The sequence below is a fragment of the Fimicolochytrium jonesii genome (genome assembly GCF_025526975.1).
Source record: "Fimicolochytrium jonesii strain JEL569 chromosome Unknown EV422scaffold_10, whole genome shotgun sequence".
In the NCBI taxonomy this organism is placed as follows: domain Eukaryota; kingdom Fungi; phylum Chytridiomycota; class Chytridiomycetes; order Spizellomycetales; family Powellomycetaceae; genus Fimicolochytrium; species Fimicolochytrium jonesii.
The window spans coordinates 46,162-67,076 of record NW_026515677.1 but is presented as its reverse complement, the minus strand read 5'-3'; the positions used below and the strand labels follow the sequence as shown (position 1 = coordinate 67,076).

Here is a 20,915-nt window from a genome sequence, read left to right as displayed (position 1 = left end):
TGACAACCTCGATCCTAGCGGCACTGTTGATTGGATTGGAGAAATCCGGCCGACCTCATTGGACACGCGCACAGAGGAAGGCAAGCGTCGAAGTACTGTGGATGGGTCGACCTGTTGATCACGATCTGGCGCTGTTCGCCGCCGTGGTTCGAGCGTCGGAATCGCATCGCTCCAGTGAAAGTTCGCTCTTGCCACATACAGAGCGGTCGTCCCACGCACTCCTGCGACCTTCACGACGAAACGGAAGTGGTTTCAACCGAACCTTCTGGACCGCTCTTATGCCCGACATGACGGGCGTTTGCCGATGTGAAGGAGACCCCAACCGCACATGACCCTAGCCATGCCGCAGCCGGTCGTCGCGCATGTTTGTCTGCAAGCTACTGACCGAATGCGTGATATTGAAGGAACGGCATCACACGGGTTGCGTCTGCGGTCATTTGCCGTGCTCCAAAGGGACGAAAGGCTCTTCCGAGGGAAGCACAGTACATGGCGCATACCGACCTGCAGACAAAAACCAATCTGTGAGGGTGTGGTGTGGTGATGGGGGACACCCCTCGTAAGTTTCCACAACGTCAAGTTTCAAGTTTTGAACCCTCTGTTCATCCGGCCTGACTATGCATGATTGGTGTTCGGATCGTCACAGCAGGTCCATGTAAAGGCGTCGGCGCCCAGAATCACAAGGGTGGAGCCCCACGAGTACTTCTCCGCCCAGGCCACACCACCAGGAGGAACCGAAGAGAGGATGAGCTGCTGTGCCAACGAGAATGCCGAATGGGTGGTGGGATGCTGGGTGGCGCGTTGTTCGGTCGGTTGCGGAGGTACCCCTACATACAGTACTACGCAAAAGCCTCCTTGGTCGAATCCCATGAGCTCCCAGACTTGGCGAGTCCACCCTTACTCTCTCCCACATCAAGGGCTCGATGCGAGAACTTGCATATGGAACATGCACCGCCGTTTTGGAGGTATGGCTGAAAGTTCCCGCCAATGTCGCATTATTCACCACTTCGCAATAGCGTAAGAGGAGCCTTGCCTCATCCACACTAGACAAACACTCATTTTGCGACCGGCAACTGATTACGATAAAAAAAACCAAACTTTTATTTACGTTTAACCAGTCCGAATGTATACAAGGTTGTCCCAAAAAAAAGACAGAAGGGGGGGCGGAAGAGACAGATGGGAGTGGGGGTGGTAGCGGACACACTACCTACGCGCCGCTAGTGTTCTAATGGTATTAAGGATGTGAAATGAGGGTAGTAAGATGGATGGATTACTCTTACAAAGCGACAGCGAAGATCGCAGCGACGGCAGCGGCGACAACAGCCGCGCGGGAGATGGTGGTTGCGGAGGCAGCGTTCTTGTTTCCGGCAACGTCAGCGGGCTTGGGGACCGAGGGGTCGGAGGAGTTGGCAGCGGCGATGTCGGGGATCAGAACGGCGTCAATGACGTGGACAACACCACCAGAGACGAGGACATCAGGCTTGACGACCTTGGCGGCGGAGAGCTTGAGGGTGGCCTGGCCAGCACCGATGACGTTGACGACGGGCTTGCCATCCTCCTGGGAGGTGGTGACGGTCACGTTCTGGTTGTCGAGGAGGGTGGCCACGGACGCGGTCTGAAACTTGACGATGTCGGTGGAGAAGTAGACACCCTTGACGACGTGGAACTTGAGGATGTTGGTGAGGAGGTTACCGGTGATGTTGATGTTGTTCTGGGTCGCAAACTCGTTGACGGCCTTGAAGGCGGCGTCGGTGGGGGCAAAGACGGTGTTCTCCTTCAGGTTGTTCAACGCGGAGACGAGGTCGTTGTTGGTGGATGCGGCGGCGACGAGCTGGGACAGACCGGCGGCCTTTGCGACGTCGACGGCGGGGCGGGGCTGGGTGAGGACGGCGTTGACGACGTGGATGACACCGTTGGAGGAGCGGATGGAGTCGATGACCGTGGCGTTACCCTGTCCAGCGGCGGCGTCAAACTGAAGGGTGACGGCCTTTGCGAGGTTGACCTGGATGGCGTTGTTCTTTGCGTCGGCGGTGCGGACAAAGAGCTTGGTGACATTTGTGTTCTCGGAGGGGAGGAAGACGGTGTTAGGAACGATGTGGTAGTTGATGGCGTCGCCGAGGGCGTCAGTGTTGTTGCCGAGGGATGCGACGAGGTCTGGGAAGTTCTTGGTGAGGGTGGCGAAGGCGGCATCGGTGGGGGCGAAGACGGTGTAGTTTGTGTCGTTCTTGCCGAGCTTGTCGGTCAGACCGTTGATCTTTCCTGCGAATCCGATGAGGGTGGAGAGGTTGTACTGCTTTGCGGAGCCCTGTGCCGTAAGGGATTGCAGGTTCTGCAGGATGGTGTTTGTTTGGTTTTGCTGGGCGGCGACGCTTGTGGCGAGCACGGCGAGGAGGGCGGGAGTGTACTTCATCTTGGATTGTTTTTGGTGGGGTGAGAAGGTGGGTGAGAGAGAGCGAGGATGCGATGCTGCGACTGCGATGCGATGGCCTGAGAGTGTGTCTGGGGAAAGACGGAAGACCCTGGGAAGCCCCGCCGCCCTTTTATATCCGTTGAGAGTCCTTTTCCCACGTCGTTTTTTCCCCACGCGTAATGCCTACTGTATTGGGTTGGGAAGTGGATGGATGATTGCGCCCTGTGTCCTGTGCCGTGAGCTCATCGGGTTGTTTCCCTTTCCTTTTCGTTCTCTCTGTCTCTCTCGCTCGCTCTGCATTACTCATCCCCTCCGCTGCCCGCCCCGCCTCAGCCCCCAGTTGGCGATCTCTCGTCGCTCTCATCTTCAATTCACTGCGATGCGCCAAGAACACCGCGACGTGGGAGGAGGACAGCTGAGGAGTTGCTCCATCGCATCGCCCTTCGTTTTCGTCATTGCTGTCACTTTCAAATAAGACCTCCAAATAAGACTCCCTTACTATTATGATAAGTACGCCCCTTGTTTCCGATTGACAGGCTCTCCGGGTAGGCGACATCGCGACTGATGTTAGGGAGCCACCCACCGGGTCTGACCCTGCCCCAACGGGAACGAAGCAGAAACGTCCCCTAAACAACCGCCAACAACAAACAGCGTCATTCACTACTACTACGTATTGTTAAATTCACATCAACGACCACTCCTTCGAATTCATGTCAACGTTCCCGATTTCCAACGCCCGATCTGGGACATTTGCAGTGAGTGGACCGGTGGCGACAAATCACAAGAGCAATTTGGATTTCAACAGCACCCACCAAGTTCGCAGCTGAGCAACCACCACCGGCGGTCCCCCCAGCTCGCCAGCTCCGTGATGTCATGCCGCGAAAACGAAAAGTGCGCAATGATCATTCTCGGTCATTTGCAGATGAACGCGTCGCTTCTGTGCGCGCGCGGCCCTTTCCAAAGTATTATTTGGGAGACGATGGCATTGCCTTGACTTGGCGCTGAATAGCACGTTTGCTGGTGGTTGATCTTGAAATTGAGCGAAACGCATTGGAAATGGCGGAATCGGCAGGCATCTTCCGCATATGGGCGCGAGGATCGCATACTGTACACTGGATCTGGGACATGCATGTGCAAGCACAGCGGCGAAACCAAAACCATAACCGACGGACAATCCTGGCTCGGGCGTCTCCATCACACTCCGTTCCGTTTTGCGGCTGTTCTCCCGTTTGCGAGTCGTGGCTTTCTCCCTCGCGATGGGCGATGCAAAGTCTCACTCTCAAGTTTCAACCGATCGATTCCCACCGGAACATCCCAAAAGTTCTTCAGCTGACCCGGCTCCCAGGCCTCGTTCCAACGCCCCCGTCTGAAATTGATAAATAATTATTTGTGGACGGAGCTGCCAGATCGCGATTGACCTGCGTCTGTGCGGATTTGGCAATTGGAGGGCGCCCCCAGTCGGAGTTGGAGACGGACTGGAAGGAACTGGAACAGGGGGCGGCTGGATGATGTCATGTTGAGGTGAGTCATTCTGGTGGGACAGGGTCGCACAGGGTCGGACAGAACAAGTTGGAGTCGTAGTGGACACGTGAGGAGTGATGATGTCATGCGTACCCAGCGTGGCTTAGTGCAGCTTTGTGTGGCTTGGAAGCTGGGATTGCGTCTCAGGCCTTTCTCGCGAGAAAGCGGGCACGATTTGACGTTCGAGATCGAGAACTTTGAAAGCAGAGTTGGCTGTGCATCCTTGCGAGGTGACTGGATCTGGAGGCAGCAACTCACGATAGACGCACGACGTCGTGCGCTTTCTTCACTGGTATTCCTTGGCGACTTTTACACATCCATCGACCAGCGTCTGACAATCCCCCGCTTGGGTTCAGATGGACAGAGGACGCGACCGCGGAGTCCCGCAAAGTCCAAACGGCAGTTGGGGCCCAACACTGCAGCGCAATTCGTTGCTACACGGTTTGGAGGCTCGCTGATGAAGCTCGCCGTGAAAGAAGACCTCGACAACCATAACGGCTCGAAGAGATCCCGGCAATCCGAACAGCCTGTCATGCCCGACATTACGTGACGGTCTTGTCGGAAGGCCGGGATCTCGAGTTGATTTGTGCTTCGAAACACCCCCTTCGGATGTCGCACTGCACGGTTTGAGGAAACTACTGTCAAGCATGCCCTGCGCGTGGGGCGCGGTGGATATGCGTCCATCGACATCAGCCCCGAGAGTGCTTCGCAAATAAACTCTGGGCGAGCAGATCATTTTCTTGATAAAGCATTGTTCGATATGGGACATTGCGATGGAGTTTCGGCAACTGTGGCTTTCTTCGGTAACGATGCCGTCTGCTCATCTGCTGTCTATTCCAATGGCTCGATGAGAATTGCCATGCAATACATGAACAACCACGCTCTTGCGATCACTTGGGAGAGTAGTTGAGGTTGTTATCAGAGGGCATGGCAGTTCCGAACACCCCAAAAGACGCATGTCAAAGGCATTGCACAAGACGGCTACGCAGCCTGTTTGCAGATTAAAGCCACCGCGCTTCTTCCGACCGACTTGCAAAGGGTGCTCATCATGTAGTGAAAAAAGCCCAGCAGCGGGCATTCGCACTTCACGACCCCTGCAGCGGCAAAAAGGTCTACCGAGGACTACCAAGGGAGAAACAATCAGCAAATCGGCGGCGACTCGCCTGCTGGATGGCCGCCTACGATGCTGTACCCTCATGAAGAAGGCCTCACATACGATATCTTGACACGAATCCGCTTATCAGACGACGGAAGTCAGCCGAATAGGCACGATCCTTCGTCCGGTGAAAGTCAGTCCTCCTCGCTCGGCCGTACGTGTTATTGATCACATGGACGGCGACTATTCAGGATGTATGAGAGTCAATGGAGGATGATAAGGATGAAGCCGCTCAGAATGATGCGAAGGGGTACATCACGTTTGGTTGATCCCGAGTTACCGACTGCAGACACACAGATGTGTCCCGTGCTGTAGCGCCCACCATGGAATACGTTGATACCAGGCTGTGGAGGATTCGTCATGAAGTTACTCGAGTACGCTCGCTTTCAGACCAGGTGCGGTGTTCATCTCAGCTCATCATTCACCCCGTAGGCACAAAGACCGCGTTCCGGTATCTTATGCGATGAGACTTTCCCTCGGGATCCCTTTTGTGCACATTGTCCAACGACTCCCGGCCGGGCATCCGGATGAGAATGTCAGGGCGACCTCGCCCTGTGGAGTGGGCAGAGAAAACCCAGGGCTACACGACAATTCCTTGACAAATACTGTATAACATCTTTATATAGCGACGTTTCTTGCGCCGGTTCTTGCAACGACGGGGATGGATCTTGAACCTCCAGGTGAGTCAGTCAACGAATTATTTCCACCCGCACTAATGACTGAATCGTGTTGCAACTAGTAGCAAGTGACAGTAGCGGAGGCTGGGAGGCCATGGCAGTTGCAGCCTGCGGCTAACAGTCCTTTTGCATTCCATACACAACCATGGGATCAACAGGAAGAGCTGGACATGTGGAGGACCAGGTCCATCGAAAAACTCCTGGAAGCCTGCCTGACGTTCGCCGGTTACCACCATCCGACAGCGGGGGCAGGTGCCGGCAAGGTTGGCGCTGCGTTGGGAAACGCTGCTGACAAACTCCTCGTTGAAGTGCCTTCATCGTCGTCGGCCGCTACTCCCCCAATTGCGTCTACAAGTGCAGTGCCTCCCCCGGGTTTCACTGCGGACCAGTTTCTGAAATGGCGAGAGGTGGAGGTGGTCGCTGGCGCGAAGGACGTCACGAAGCAGAAGGAGGTGGATATCGCTGTCGCGAAGGAAGTCACGAAGCAGTTTCAGCTCAGGTTGCAGCTGGCGAAAGGAAATGAGAAAGCTTGTGCAGATTGCCCATCGACTCCGGGAGCTTGCTCCCCCAAGATGCGGATTAGATGTGGAGCTAAACGCATATTTGGCATGGGAGGTAAGCTCGATCTGCTTTTCATGACGGAACTCCTGATCAACAAGGAGTAAACCTGCTCCTTGCAGAATCCAATGGTGTCCACAACCAATAAAGCAACATCCTTCGACTACACACTTGCGCAAGGACAAGCGGACCCACCTCTGCACCGACTCGGCGAGAGCTCATGTGGTGTGAAGGATTCCCTCAAAATGCCCACGAAATCGGCTACCAGGGGATCCGCATCCCGGGCTAAAAAAAGAAAATTCTAGTGTTGGTATCGCATAACTTTGGAATGTATCAAGACCGTCTTCTAACTGATCACTAATCCATCCATAGTCGGTTGACAGGTTCGGAGCAAGCCTTTGACTATGTGACCCGTTCAGAGAACTGGTGGAGCACACCTGGAAGGTAGCGCTCCACGAGACCGTGGCTACCTACTGTGAGGGTGGCTGTCAACGGAGGAATCTTGGGATGTTGCGTGTAGAATATGCAGCCCTGCTATGTACATCTACTCTCGCCATGGAGCGCCATTTTATCACATCGAGAGATCACAATGATATGGGGCTCCCTTGCTTGTGCAAACGTGGCTTTCATTTGCGAAGAGAGGAACTCCGACTTGCGCGGCAGGCTAACCCTAGTTACCCTCCTCAATCGACGCGAACCCTAACGCGCCCCTGTTATGAGATTAGAGAGAGAGTTATGAGGTCATCCCCCCCTTCTGACTGAGGACTCCTTCGCCAAGGCCTTTTCTTGCTCAATCACTCATCAAGCCCCTCAGACAACAACGCAGAACCCACCACCAAACAGCTGCTCCACTCCCAGCTCATCTTAACCGTTCCTCACTCACCCACCAACAACCGACCAACATGTCCGCCACAACAACAACCCGCCCCTTCACCTTCACTCCCATCCAAACTATCCTCCTCACTCTCGCTACCCTCGTCACTCTTCTTCCAACCGGAGCTGATGCAAGGCCCCTAGGACTCCATATCTCGGGCGGGATCCTCGGATTTATTGTACTGGGACTCGACCTCGTTGCTGTTTGTATGTTGAATTCGAAGTGAGAGGTGTGAGAAATGGGGAGGTGTGAGATCCTGCGCGAGGTGTGAAATCGCGTGAGCGATGGTGGTTGGTTGTCTGCAACGAGCGAAGCGGGGTGTGTCTGGAGACCGATAGGTGGATCAGAGCGAACGCCGTCTGGTTTGCGATGGGTGCCCGAGCGATAGCGAAGCGGGAGCGGAGCGAGCACCAAAGGCGCAAAACTCTCCTCATCGCAGGTCTTAGCGAGCCTCAGCGAGCGTCAGATCTTTCGCGAGCGAAGCGAGCACCACATTGCGCGTGTATGCTGATGGCTGGTTGATGGTTGATGGTTGTTGATGGGTTGATGGGTTAATGATCTCATCCATTTATTTTCATACAGTCGAAGTCGTGAACTCCTCCCGCGGCATCGGCGCAAAACTCGGCTGGACCTTGCTCATCTTCTTGTTCCCTGTTTTGGGACTCGTTATTTACTTGTAAGACTGTTCTCGTTTGCTTCTCTTCGAACCTGCATTTACGGACGGCTTCGTATGATTTTGTTTTGTTTGGGAACAGCTTCTTTGGTCGCCATGCGTCGGGATACCAGGCGATTGAAGAGGGCGCGTGAGGTGGATGCGTCAAGGAATGAGGCATAAACAAGAGCGTCTATGTGAAGAATGGCCGGATCTCAAGCGTTGGGCTAGCGCCTAATCCCCCGTGTAGGGGTTTTGGGACACTTTGCCTTCGATTCTGTGTAGTGTTAGTCTGTTGCGTTGTCATGTTATGTAGTTTGTACATTTGAAAACGAGTTGTCAATATCATGTTACGGCTAATGTAAGGAAGAAGAGTGGAAAACAGCAATGAGAAGAGTGCGATGAAGCAAATGGGACCTCTCGCGATAGGCCAACCTCAAGCAGAATTCTTTCAATCCATTATCAGTCGGATTGCTCCCCTACCATTTTGAAGCCATCCGCCGCTGGCGCCTTTCCTCGCGATGAACTCGCACATCCTCACCTAAACGGTTCGCACCCATCAAAGCGATCCCGCATCGTGCACATGCACCGGACCGACTTGAAGTGCCGGCTTGTACGTCCTTCACCGTAACGCACAGCAGCGCTGGGGCCCTTATTTCTCCCTGGATGTGCTGTGAATGTGATTGTAATGTGATGTGCCCTGGTTCCTTCCCTCGGACGGAATGGAGGGAAAGCATGTGATGCGAATAGTGTTAAACAGTGAGATAGTTGGGACCGAGCAGGAAAGGTCCCTAAACATCCGTCCGTCCGCTCTCGCTTGTTGTGACTCTTGTGAGATAGTCGCATCCCCTTCTTTCCCGCTTGCACGGAACGACCACGGCGGGCGAACCCAAGGGCGGAGTTTTCCGCCGTCTTTGCTGACGAGGTTGGTTTGCCAGCGACCTCTGGCACCAAAAACGTGGGTGTGCCTCAGGCGTGCTCACCTGGTCCGTCAGCCATTTTTGCACAAAAGGAACACGCAAAAAATGGGCGACCCGGCGGGAGGATCCATAAAGCCACCCTTCGTGCGCGCATCGAATTTTGGCGCTTTCCTTTTCAAAATCCATCCGGATGGACGGACGGACGGGCGAAACGTGCACCCCCGGCCGCGGTGGATGATTGCAAGTTGGCATGGGCGGAGCTGGGATTCGGTGGGAGTAATAGATCGTACCACGGCTGTTGTCGCCGGAGGGGTGGTAGATGTAGCGTGTAGGACCTCAAAGTGATATGATGCCTCCTACCGTCGCTATCCCGATTCCCGAGAGCGCTGCCGGCCCGCCGGCTTCTATCGATAATTGTCGGTCGATACCCATCCCGTTGGAGCTCTTGAGACCCCCTCGGATGCTGGGATTGATATCCCGACTGCACTGATCGACTTCCGGCGACCAGACGACCTGCACCGAGGATCCCAACCGGAAAACACCGCCCATCCACAATGTAATTTGGCCCTCATATCCCGGTCTGCGCAACATGAACTTTGGACTTATGAAGGCATTGCCCATGAACCTCAATGGTCTGTCTGTGATCCCCTCAACGATCATGAAGTTGGCGGTAGCATTTGGTAATTTGATTAGCACAAGGTCAATCAGATGGAAAAAAGGAAATTTCTTAGTGATAGGGTGTGCGCCGCTACCAACGATATCTACTACGTACTGTAGAGAGAGGATACAAAAAGCGGTCGACGCAGCACCCACGTCCTCTCCACCCCTACCCCAACTCCGAACGTCGCTTCATTCTGTTGATCAGAACGCAGCATCGCATCCTCCTCATACCCCCGGACATTAGAAATAGATAGAAAGGCAGATATGTACGCTGTTGTGTCTACTGTTGCGCTGCTTGCGTTGGCGGGTTCCGCGCATGCTTGGACCAATGAAGGTAGGTTGGCAATGGGGATGGAACGCGATTTCTCACTTCAGGGGGGTGGGGACGACGCACTGGTCGTGGATGGACATTGGCTAGTGGAAAGGACAGGGAGGAAGGCTTGGTCGCTTGGACGGACATGGTGGTGCTGGACTGGTTGTCGGAATCGTGATTGCGGCGGAATGGCTATTTGCGATGACTGAGGGGGTGTGCTTGCCCCAGTGTTCCCCTTTTTTCTTTCCTTAAGCTGACCGTATTTTTCCTTCTCTTATAGGTCACTCCTCTATCGGATACATCGCCGACAAGCTCCTGAAGCCCGAGACAGCTGCCGTGCGTGATTACCTCCTCCCCACCGGCTGGAACTTCACCCTCTCTTCCACCTGGGCCGACGACATCAAGTCCCTCCCCGGCCGCCCCTACGCCTGGGCCGGCAACCTCCACTTCATCGACGCCGAGGACGAGACCCCTCTGGACGTCGACTCCCCCGAGAAGGTGCACTGCGAGGTCGACCTGGCCCGTGACGGCGCCGGCGGCATCAACATCGTCGATGCGATCGGAAACTACACCTTGCAGGTCAAGGACGCCACTAAGTACAGCTGGGATGCCCGGTCCGAGGCGTTGAAGTTCCTGTCCCACTTTTTGGGTGATATCACCCAGCCCCTCCACAACTGCGGAAAGCTCGCTGGTGGAAACGGGTTCTTCGCCACCTGGGCCAACTCCACAACGTATGTCTACATGGGTACCTCCCGTCCCGTCCAGCTGCACATTATCTGGGACAGCTTCATCCCCGTCAAGGACATCACCGGTGAGTAAAGAATCATACCACATCACAAACGACCGGGAAGATTTTGGCTGATCAGTTTTTTCCTCCTCTTTACTGCAAAACAGACAACTTCGGAGGCGACATCGACGCTTACCGCGGCTGGATCATCAACGAGATCCAAAACGGCTCCTGGGCCGCCGAAGCCCCCTCATGGGCAACCTGCGACGTCGCCGGTGACTCCAACAACGACGGCCGCCCCGACGCCTGCCCCCTCAAGTGGGCCAACGACGGCAACGACGCCAACTGCGGCATTGTCTGGGACAAGGACCTCCTTGCCGGCACCGGCACCAGGACCGCCAACGACCTCTCTGGCGAGTACTACCAGAAGACGTACATGATTGTCAGGAAGCAGATCGCGAAGGGTGGATACCGTTTGGCAAAGTACCTGGACACCATCCTTGCGGGACAGCCGGCCAGCAACGGCACCACCACGGCGACTACGTCCGCTGTCGAGACCTCCACTTCCATCGACATCTCCACCTCCACCTCCGCCGCTGATGTCACTACCTCTACCGCTGAGCCCACCACTACCGACGACGATGACGACTGCACCGAGGAGCCCACCTCCGAGCCCACTGTCGAGCCTACCGTCGAGCCTACCGCGGAGCCCACAAACACCACCACCGACGAGGACTGCACCGAGGAGCCCACCTCCGAGCCTACTGTCGAGCCCACCGTCGAGCCCACCGTCGAGCCCACCGTCGAGCCCACCGTCGAGCCCACCGTCGAGCCCACCGCCGAACCCACCGACGTCCCCACCGCGGAACCCACCGCGGACCCCACCGACGTCCCCGTCCCGACCTCGGACCCCACCGACGTCCCCGTCCCCCCGCCGGTCCCCACCGACGGCCCGATCGACAGCAGCGCATCCACCCTCCGCGCCCTCCCCTTCGCGGGTCTGCTTGCTGCCATCGCGGCGTTGATCTAAAATTTGTCGGCAGAAACATTTTGAAACCCGTTTTTTTTGTTGTGTATGTCTAGACTAGACTCTAGACGGTACATGAGTGTTAGCCGTAGACGGATTTAGACAGGAGGAGTCTGTACAGCATGATGAGTGCGTAGAACCCACCCAACTGTGGGCTTCATAATATTGCACATACTTTTGCCTTCGCGTTACATCATGGCATTGACCGACTGGGTTCTCAAGCGTGCCTTTCGACTTGCTGACCACGTTTGGAAGGGCCGCGCCGTCCTGCACACACACACCGGGAGATGCCCGCAGAAGGGGCTATCCTTTCAAACCCCCCCATACATCCTCGGACCGGTCATCTCGGAAGACCCACTCAAGGCGACCCCACTCAAGCCGAACTACGAATTTCCGCAGGCCACGAGAAACAAGGCCCCCTGGGGACCTTCCCCTCCACGACCGCGCGTCCCATTTCCCTCAGGTTTTTTCGTTGTTTGCAGAAAGCTTTTTTCTTGTTAAATATTTAAGTCTATAAAGCACAAAAAAGGACAAAGCACACAAACGGGAATACAACAAAAAAAAACAACACGGCGGGGGGTTAACAAAAACTATACTGCTACAGAGTCCAAACCGTTTTCGGGGGGGAGAATCCAAATACCAGTCCACGGAGCGGGGGAATACGGGAAATAGGTCCGGGTTGGGGAGGGGAGTGGATGATAAAATACGCCGGGTGGGTGATACGAAAGAGGGAAAGAAGCAGGAGGGGAGTGCATGTAGTGAGAACTACATGGGCTTGGGGAGGTACGCCGCGAGGGTGGGGTGAAGATGATGCAGCGGTGTGTTGGATGATTAGGGCGCGCATGTGTGTGTGTGTGCGTTGTGTTCATACGCCTGCGTATTGTGTCGTGTGGTATTACCGCGAGATTTGGGTTGGCGGTGCGGATGGGATGCGAGTATTCCCCCCACCTAGGCGAACTGTCCAGGGTATGTCGGAAGATCTTCGACTCTGGCACATCACCTCTGGCACATCACCGAAACAGGAAAAACCACACCAAGAACGCGGCCACGCCGAGGTAGAGGATGGTCCCCACGACGGAGAGGATGCGGTTGTATTTGCGGTAGCGGGAGGGCGGTTCGTGGGCTCGGAAGGCGCCGTACCACCAGAGGGGTGGGAAGAGGAAGCCTATGGGGATGAGAAAGAGGTAGGGTCAGCCATCGTTTCCATTGATCACTCGACTGCTGAATACTGAGAGGATATGACGAAAACGCACCATAAATAAGCAAGAGCAAATCCAACGAAACCTCACTCGCCTCCCCACCCCCCCTCTTCCCACTTTCCAAGTCCAACCCCGTCCTCGTCGCACCCGCAAGGTCTCTCTCACTCGCATTATTGGGTCCCGTAATCAGCGTCTGCCGCGGTCCGCTGCCGGCGGTTGCGGCGCCCATGTGGTAAAGTTTGGAAACTTCCGAATGGATGGCGGTCGATGTCCAGGAGTCGGCCCTCCGCCGGCCGGTGGGGTTGCGGGGGACCGGGTACTGGGAGGGGTCGACTGTAGGCCGGCGGGGGGAGGGTGGGAGTGTTGGAGCCACTTTTCGTTCGACCTTGGGAATTCGGGAACGATGGAGGTTAGCAGAAAGTCAGAGCACATGTGAAAGCGGATGGTGGATGGCTGGTTGAACGCCTTGAACGCTTTCGTGCAGCAGAAGAACGCGGATGGAGGGAGTTTTTGCGTCTTTGGAGGGAGATCTGACGCTCGCCGATGCTCGCAAAGTACTGCATTGGCGCGGCAACTCACCATTTTGTATAAATTCTCCACAGCCGACTCCAAGTGGTCACTACTAGCCAAACTCTCCGTACTCGGATTCTCGCCTCCATAATACGCCTGCTTCCCGTTCCCAGTCCCACCACCGGGATCACTCCCTCTCCTCCCTCTGCTACTCCGTCCCTTTGAAGCGTTCACAAGTCTCTGCTGCAGAGCCCTCTGTTCTGCCTCTCTAAGTGTCCGTTGCCGTTCACCCAGGTTGTAGTTTCGCGTATACCGCTCATAATAAGAAGTCGGCAGTCCCGATGTTGTTGTTGTTGTAGAGGTTGTAGGGGAGGGGGTTTGTGATGATGGGTCGGCGGTGGTGGGGAGGTTGTGGAGGGAGGCCGGCGGGGTTGGGGGCGTTGTTTTCGGGGGCACGACGATGGAGTCCGGGTAGGGGGCGGGATCGAGGGGTGGGGAGGAGGAGGGGGCTATCATTGAGTCTTGGAAGTCGTGCGTTGCTGCCGACATGGATATCTCTCGGGAGCGGTGCTCTGAGTTCGTCGGGGAACAGGTATTCGACTGGTCAATGTGCTTCTGGAAATTACGCCACCAGCGGGATCGAGAAGGCGGGGTTGTTGTGTGTAGAGTATGAGTGAGTGACCCTTCGTCGGTGGCGAGTGATAGATACTAGCAGTGCTGCAGCAATGGGATGGGCTGCGAAGTGAGGCTTGCGGCGGAGGGGTATAATTAGTGTGGGAAAAGGTTCCAGTACTGCAGGACGGTGCAAGTTGCGGCCGTTTTCTGCGGCGAGGTGCGTCGGAGGGACTCTCGGAAGCTGCTGCTGCGGAGAACAACACTCCTCCTTCATAGCATCCATCATCTTCTTATCACATTCCAACGACGGCCCAACGCACTGAACATGAACGAGGGGATCCCGTGGGGGGCAGGAGCATGGAGAAAGTTTGCAAAGTTTGCACGCAGCCCAAGTGGCAAGAACGAGCCACGCAGAGAATCGCTGTAGTTATTAGTAGTCCATGTGTCTTTACAGAGGGTCCTTCCTTCGCAGATCAAATAGATCAAGGGTGGAGTCCTTCGCTTTCTCCGATCTCGTTGGTCCACCCCCTTTGACTCTCGAGAGGGTTTTTTGGCCGCAAATTTGCACTCTCTTGCACAGCACAGACAGACATACTGTCAGACCCTCTACTGTATTTACTGTACCCTCGAGTCACACTCACCGCTCTCCAGACTCATCAGCGAGGGGGTCCCTCTGACCGCCTTATTCCCCATCCCATCTGTGCCCGTGTGCCCCGTCCTATGGCCTCCTTCCTGTGCCCTCCGTCTCGTATCCCTTCTCGGAATTCATACTATGAAAGGACATTCCAATGGGGGATGCTGTTCAATGCCCGGTCAAAGGGGGGGGGGGGGGAGTCGTTCACTTCTAATGACCCCCCATACTCCGATCATGCGCAAGTGACAGTAGTCACCGGCCGCCACTCTGCCAATGGTGAAACGCGTTCTTTTGACAGCACATCCAAGGTTTCATGCCCATCCAACCCCCGCCAACGCACGCACGGCTATTCTACGTAGTTTAGAGGACAGACGACGACCGCTGTGCGTTTGAAATCCCGCATCAGAGAGCTGCGACATCGTTGATAAACCGTCATACCGTGAATGCGTGATGGTGATCCGCCCATTTGAGTTTCGAGCGACAGGACGGGATGCTGCGAGCCGTAAGCGCCTTGCAGATGTACAGTGGGTGGCCAAAAGAGCAGTTACGCGCGCCCAAGAACAGCTCATTCAGAGCTGAGGCTCGTCGGCCCCCTCCTTCTCATCTTGTCAGTAGTCTGGTGGTAGTTGCCGGGGAGAAGTTCAGTGACTTTCATGGTGCCACATAACCAGCTACCCCCGCGCATAACTGCTCTTTTGGCCACCCACAGTAAATGCATCCTCGCAGATGCATGCATTTACATCCTTAATAGCTTCTTGCTCAATATGCCACAACCGATCTTCACGCTGAACACCGTCTTCGTGCTGATGTGGTCTTCTCAAGACCGGAGATCCGTCGGCGTGGAACCAATTCCCACGCTAACGGAAGCGTGAGGGTCTATGCCAATATCTTCCGCTGCAGCATTTGCCAAGCTGTATTCTGGTCTCCACAGCCGTCGGAATGTGCAAGTACGGCAAATGCCATTGCACACTAACCGTCATAGGGTGCCGAGGACAGGAACCCGTTTGACTTTCCCGCTAAGCGGATTCGGTGGTGTGTCAAGTCCGCCGGCGTCAATGCGACTTCCGGGCACGCTGGCTGTTGTCGATGGAGCCGGTCTTTGCGCAGCGCGAAGGCGATGCGACACGGATGTGTAACTGAAGCCGGTCTGTATTCGGATGACGCATCAATCGAGTCCTTGCAGACTGGCCCTCATCGAAACAAGCAAAATGAACACCGAGCGGCCACAGCGCGCGAGCCCTTGCGGCGTCGGGACACCCATTGAAGTCAGTCCGGCACGAAAAAGGGTCCGAGACATAGTGATCGAGATCTTCCACTAAGTGGCGGCGAGCGTCAAGATGAGGGCTAACACCTCCTCGCCAGGATGTTGTTTACGGGTCGCCGCCATAATGTTGATGGTGGCAGTAACATTGTGGACGGAGGTCAAATGCCTGGCACCAACGGCGGATAGTGATTTTTTTGTGTGCCAGATATAACATAGCTCCCATCTGACTCCATTAGCGCCGCTGCCATCATCGCCTATGCCGCTAGCATGTTAAGATCCTGTTCGACCCAGTTCAGTAGAATATAAGGACAGCGGAAAGATGGAGAAAGAGGGGGCTGGGCCCTTCCGTGAGGTAATCCGGATCCGTGTGCGAGATTTCAAACGAATACTGAAGCTGTACTGGCGGGGATTTCGAGCGGATACTCATCATTGTTGATAGCTTGTCTGGGGTCGGTTGACCCGCTTGGATCGTCTGTTGGAGGATGCTTGTTTGCGCCCGCCGGGGTCCGTTTGTCACCAGCTTGGGAGACGTCGTCTTCGAAGCCTTCCCCATCGCCAGGCTCGTAGTCCTCGTCCCCATCGTCCTCCTCGTTTTCCCTCCTCAGTGAGTATCGGTTTTCCTCCTGACCGAGTCTCGCTTTCTCAACGAGTCGCGTGTTTTCAGCGCAAGCCCCCTCGGCGAGCCGAGCCCTCTTCAGCCACATGGTGTACTGGGAATGGGATGGGTGACACGGCGCGCCGAGTTGATGGTCCAACCCATTCTACCCCGCTCAGTTCACGAAATCTGTGCACAGCTGTCCGCTTACGTCCCGTATGCTCGCCTGGGTTCACAGCCCTGCTGTCATGGATCTAATGCCGAACGGACTAGGGCGCAAACATAGCGAGCCCATACATTGGGCGTCCGACGCAGCAGAATCCCCCTGTGGCCGGTAGGGAGCATTTCTTCCGCATCGGCGGGAGCGTCCTGCGTCAGAATCGGCAGCTTCAGAGTCCGCCGATAGAGAGGACATGGCTGGGAAGCACGGTAGGGTCCGCAGGGTAGCATCAGCGCAACGGATGTCCCTAGCTCTACCCTTGAAGTATTCGTTCCTGCTCGACACCCTCCTCAACCCGCAATCTGCCGAAGGTTTGGATTTCATGGTGGCAATGCCCCACCGTTTTTGGTATTGAAAAAAAAAAATCCCCCCCCACCTTTCCCCCAAATACCCCCCCTAATGATCCAGTAATTAGCACATTGTTACGAGGCTTGCACTTGCGAGGAAATTTGGAACTCACCCCCTAAGTTCAATCGCCACGGCGACGGGTGTCCTCACGACCCGCCCTCCTCTCCCTCCTCCTCTCCTCCTCAAAACCCCGCCTCAACTCATTCTCCCTCTCCAACTCCCTCTCCACCCTCCTCAACTCGCCCTCCACCCTCCTCAACTCCCTCTCCGCCCGGTCACTCGCCTCCCTCACCATCTGCTCCCGCCTCAAACGCCCGTTCTCCTCCTGCATCGAGCCCTAGACGATGCATGAAACCAGAAAACAGTCAATATCAGGACTCCATGATTCGTGCATAGAGCATACTTACGAAGCAGCCTGAGATGGGGTCCGCCACCTCCTCCGTGAGCTCATCCAGCCTGCCACAGCGGGACGGCGGACCACAGCGGGACGTCCGCCGTCTCGAGGTCCAAGGATACCAAATGCTCGCAAAATGGGAGTTGAACTCACTATTCTCCTCCGCAGAGGCACTGAACGTTCAGTCTCACACGGGCGCGGCGCGGGGCATGATTTGTGGTGGTAAGAAGGCCTAGTCTCTCTTGATCTTACGCGACGCTCCGCCTAGCGCCTCCGGACTGAATGGCCCAGCGGTCGGTGGAGAAGACGATCAGAGCCTGGCTTATGGTCTTTCCAATTAAGCTCTTCATCCCCTCTCTCTTCACCTCGTCGCCGCTTGCTTGTCTTTTATTCATTGAGCCCTCGAGTACACCACGACGTCGTAAACCAAAAACCAGACTGAAAATCAAAAAATAATGCCTCATACGCTGAGTACGCGCATCAGCGTTGGACGTCGTGCATACTTCGATGCGACAGTCGCGAGAGTATGTTTCGCGAGAGAGTTCTCTGCGTGGAGTTTCCCAGGTGCATGGAAGCCTCTGCCCAGATGCACCGCCTTGATGCGCAATTCGATGTAATCCGCTCGGGCCAACAGTTCCTCACAATCCTCTCGGGTGCATGAAAATCCTACGCTATAATGTGCCGACCTGCACTCGGAGAGCGCTGAGTTGTGCATACGTGTTCTCCCGACCCTCCCAGCTGCATGGAAATGTCGGCCCCACAAGCTCGCTGTCGCCTGAGTCTTGATGCCGTCGGCAGGAATTTGCCGCTTGCTTGCTTTGAAGGAGTCCAGAAGCGATTTCCGAAATTTGTTGTCGGTGGTCGGATACTCCTTGCCACAACGGATCGCGATCACTCCCGTGCCGCGGGGATATCGGCCGCTATATATCCCGTTTGCATGGAATTGGTGAGATCCCTCACCGCTGTTAGGGATGTAGGGATCACACCGCCTTCTCTTCCTCATCAGATCGTGGCGCAGTCTCTACAGCATTCAGTTCCGAATCTAATTGTCCGCTCGGGCGAAACTTTTCGCACAACCCTCCCAGGTCCATGGATATCTCACGCCATCATGTGCCGACTTGATGTGCGTTCGGAGGCTGCCGTTTTGTGAGAGCGATTTACCGCAGCCTTTTTGGGTGCATGGATATCTCACGCCCTCATGTGCCGACTCGAGGTGACATTTATGGTTGCCTACTAATGTGAACATCTTACCACAGCCTTCGTGAGGACCTTTTCCTCGGGCACTCATGAGTGGTAATGGGTCACGGCTCGAGGGTTTCCTTCAGTTTGCGATCCCGTCGCTGTGGGCCGCCCGGCACACTCTTCCTGATGTGGCTGGGCCAGGACGCCATCCGCTCTAGGAGACCGACAGATGCCGCATAGGACGGCGGAGGCTGCACCAGATATGCTTTGTCCATGTCACCTATTACAGAAAGGCCACACCGTGTGAGTTCTACGGGTTACTGCACAATTTGCTTCAGGGAATAGCTTACCGCTTGATCCGCGCCGGATGATGCTTCCGTGCTTGGCGGTCTTCTTTATGACCGCCGCCCGGAACATGGTCTCGTCGCCGGCAGCTTCCTCGATCACCCCAAAGGTGAAATGGAGATCGGAAAAGGAGCTATAACGAGAACGCTTTACCATTGTATGCTAGCTCATCGCTTTGATTACAGCTGCAGCTGTTGCGAAAACCTACCTGCGAAGTTCTTCGACAGCGCTTCTTACATCGCTTGTTGGGCCTTCGACCTTTACTATGGTGTATTCGGCCACCGTTTCCATTTCGACGGAGAGGCCGTGCGCAGCCAAGAGCCTGGCGTCAACCGACTTGAATGGTTTGCCGTCTGTACGCACTCGGAACGTCGTACGTGCCATGGGGTTGCTGCTCGACGGGAGAGCGACAGGTGGGGAAGGGGAAGGAGGGACAATCGAAGCAGGCTAACCGAATTCCGAGCCTTAGATGTCCCGCAGAACGGTTACCCTCGCAATACGCTGGGTCATTTGGGCGAGGCGTTAATGAGTTTCTGTGGTGACGCTTATAAACTGTTCATATGGCCCGCGCCGGCCATCCTGGAGGAGGATGCAAGTCCTCTTGGGCCGGTCGATCGGCTCCTGGACGTTCCCCTCTGTTCCGCTTGCCCTGGGTCCTGGGACCTCCCGCATCTCGATAACGAGTGTCCATAACCTGAACAGTTCATGTAATTTATCAGTATCAGTTGTCAGCCAGTTTGATGTTCGCATCATACCTTGGAAGGACGCTTGCATCGTCTCTGTCGGGCCCAGACCATCCCCAGACCGCCATAGGCATCTCTGGGCTTTGATTGGTTCAAGAGCGCGTCCCAACCGGGGATGGTGTGGAATGTTATCTGCGGGGTCGCTTCGTCTTGTTCTCGTTGACATGATGGTGGGCGGGGCAGAAACGGCCACGACTGTGGCAACATGGAAGGCACTCATTGTTCTCTCAGTGTTGGTTTCCTCGTGTCTTGCACTTCATTCAAGTGTTCTGGCCGGCCCAGTTCAACAGCTCCATCGCCGCCGCAGGATGGTATGGGGATCAGCCCAGAACTTTTCGGGGTGTGTAGGGGGTAGGAAGTGAGGACGGCCTTCCAGGTGACAGGTTTCAAGAAAAATCCCTTCAGGTGGGTCGGATAGTCCTGGTAGCCTCCATCGTCCTGGTAGCCTCCGTAGTCCCCACCGTCGCCTTCGCCTCCGTTGCCGTCTTTATTGTGGCATCCGTTGTCGTTGTTGGCACTGCCGCCTCCTCAAAAGCATCGCAGCCGTCTTGTCGCCGCAAACGCCCCCACTAAAAAGACTGAAGATCTGAGCTTAACTATCAGAGCACCACCACTTGCAAATCCTTGTGACGTAGACTTAGTTGCCGGCGCCCCGACCACCGCCATAGCCACCACCCTCTTCTCGCCTCCTGAGCGCCACACCAGCGGGGGCCCGGTCAGCCCTGGGGTTGAGGTGTTTAGCGCTCCTCAGCTCGTTGTCCGCCAATTAATCCACGTTTTGCCTGGCGTGGTGCAATGGAAGACGACTACGACGATGAAGAATGCTATTTTGGACTAGAGGGATCAGACGTGCACAATAGGTTACTTCCATCCCGTGGGTCATCCAAAACAGTCAAATCCAGGGCAGGATTGGCCACGATTTGCCTCCGATTCATTCGCGACCACCGTAACCCCCAACGCCGCCGAAGGGAAAGGGAAAGGTGAAGCCACGGCGTCCGAAGCTACTGCTGATGGATTCGTCGCGGTGTTTCACGCACGCCAGGTCCCGCTGGTATTCGTCCTTCAAGACTTGCAGGCCAGGGCCAGAGCCAGAGCAGGAGCAGGAGCAGAAGCAGAAGCAGACGCACTCGAACTGGCTCCATCCCAGTTGCGGGCGCCGGCGCCATAAGGAGCAGATCTAACCATGTCCAGGCGTGAGGAGGCTCGCAGTGTTCTGCGCTCCGTTCGGAAAGGATTTTCCAGAGATCCTCTAGGAACCGGCCAACTTCGGATGTAGGACTGTTCGATAGCGTCGTCTTTACCGTCGTCGTCGGGGGGGAAGGTGCTCCTCTGTGCATTCCCTGAAGTTCAGAGCCGAGACCAATCGGCGTCACT

At 55.7% G+C, this 20,915-nt stretch overlaps 7 protein-coding genes across 7 annotated transcripts; 2 read left to right on the top strand and 5 right to left on the bottom strand.

Annotated features, from left to right (window-relative positions):
* Positions 1–1,273: 1,273 nt before the first annotated feature.
* Positions 1,274–2,407, bottom strand: EV422DRAFT_495847 (FAS1 domain-containing protein; the record flags this gene model as incomplete). Its single annotated transcript, XM_053067832.1, has 1 exon — positions 1,274–2,407. One exon carries the CDS (start codon positions 2,405–2,407, stop codon positions 1,274–1,276), a length of 1,134 nt encoding a protein of 377 aa, XP_052925841.1.
* A 3,281-nt stretch (positions 2,408–5,688) lies between these two features.
* EV422DRAFT_35629 (uncharacterized protein) lies at positions 5,689–6,626 on the top strand. The gene has a single exon (XM_053066599.1). The coding sequence runs from the start codon at positions 5,932–5,934 to the stop codon at positions 6,424–6,426; it is 495 nt and encodes a 164-aa protein (XP_052925840.1). The 5' UTR covers positions 5,689–5,931; the 3' UTR covers positions 6,427–6,626.
* Positions 6,627–7,804: 1,178 nt separating this feature from the next.
* EV422DRAFT_35788 (uncharacterized protein) lies at positions 7,805–9,010 on the bottom strand. Its single transcript, XM_053066614.1, has 4 exons — positions 8,829–9,010; positions 8,387–8,552; positions 7,902–8,201; positions 7,805–7,844 (listed from the first exon to the last, which is right to left on the bottom strand). The coding sequence occupies exons 1-3, from the start codon at positions 8,917–8,919 to the stop codon at positions 8,039–8,041; spliced, it is 420 nt and encodes a 139-aa protein (XP_052925839.1). The 5' UTR covers positions 8,920–9,010; the 3' UTR covers positions 7,805–7,844; positions 7,902–8,038.
* Positions 9,011–9,689: 679 nt separating this feature from the next.
* Positions 9,690–11,723, top strand: EV422DRAFT_619636 (S1/P1 nuclease-domain-containing protein; the record flags this gene model as incomplete). Its single annotated transcript, XM_053074076.1, has 3 exons — positions 9,690–9,759; positions 10,019–10,549; positions 10,633–11,723. 3 exons carry the CDS (start codon positions 9,690–9,692, stop codon positions 11,493–11,495), a joined length of 1,464 nt encoding a protein of 487 aa, XP_052925838.1. The 3' UTR covers positions 11,496–11,723.
* A 2,932-nt stretch (positions 11,724–14,655) lies between these two features.
* EV422DRAFT_527481 (uncharacterized protein) lies at positions 14,656–15,059 on the bottom strand. The gene has a single exon (XM_053070216.1). It carries the CDS (start codon positions 15,017–15,019, stop codon positions 14,762–14,764), a length of 258 nt encoding a protein of 85 aa, XP_052925837.1. The 5' UTR covers positions 15,020–15,059; the 3' UTR covers positions 14,656–14,761.
* A 1,939-nt stretch (positions 15,060–16,998) lies between these two features.
* On the bottom strand, positions 16,999–17,482 carry EV422DRAFT_567007 (uncharacterized protein; the record flags this gene model as incomplete). Its single annotated transcript, XM_053072491.1, has 3 exons — positions 16,999–17,214; positions 17,285–17,333; positions 17,463–17,482. The coding sequence occupies 3 exons, from the start codon at positions 17,480–17,482 to the stop codon at positions 16,999–17,001; spliced, it is 285 nt and encodes a 94-aa protein (XP_052925836.1).
* Positions 17,483–18,572: 1,090 nt separating this feature from the next.
* On the bottom strand, positions 18,573–19,182 carry EV422DRAFT_505980 (uncharacterized protein; the record flags this gene model as incomplete). The annotated part of the gene is made up of 3 exons (XM_053068526.1): positions 18,573–18,733; positions 18,804–18,931; positions 19,007–19,182. The coding sequence occupies 3 exons, from the start codon at positions 19,180–19,182 to the stop codon at positions 18,573–18,575; spliced, it is 465 nt and encodes a 154-aa protein (XP_052925835.1).
* Between the last annotated feature and the right edge of the window lie 1,733 nt (positions 19,183–20,915).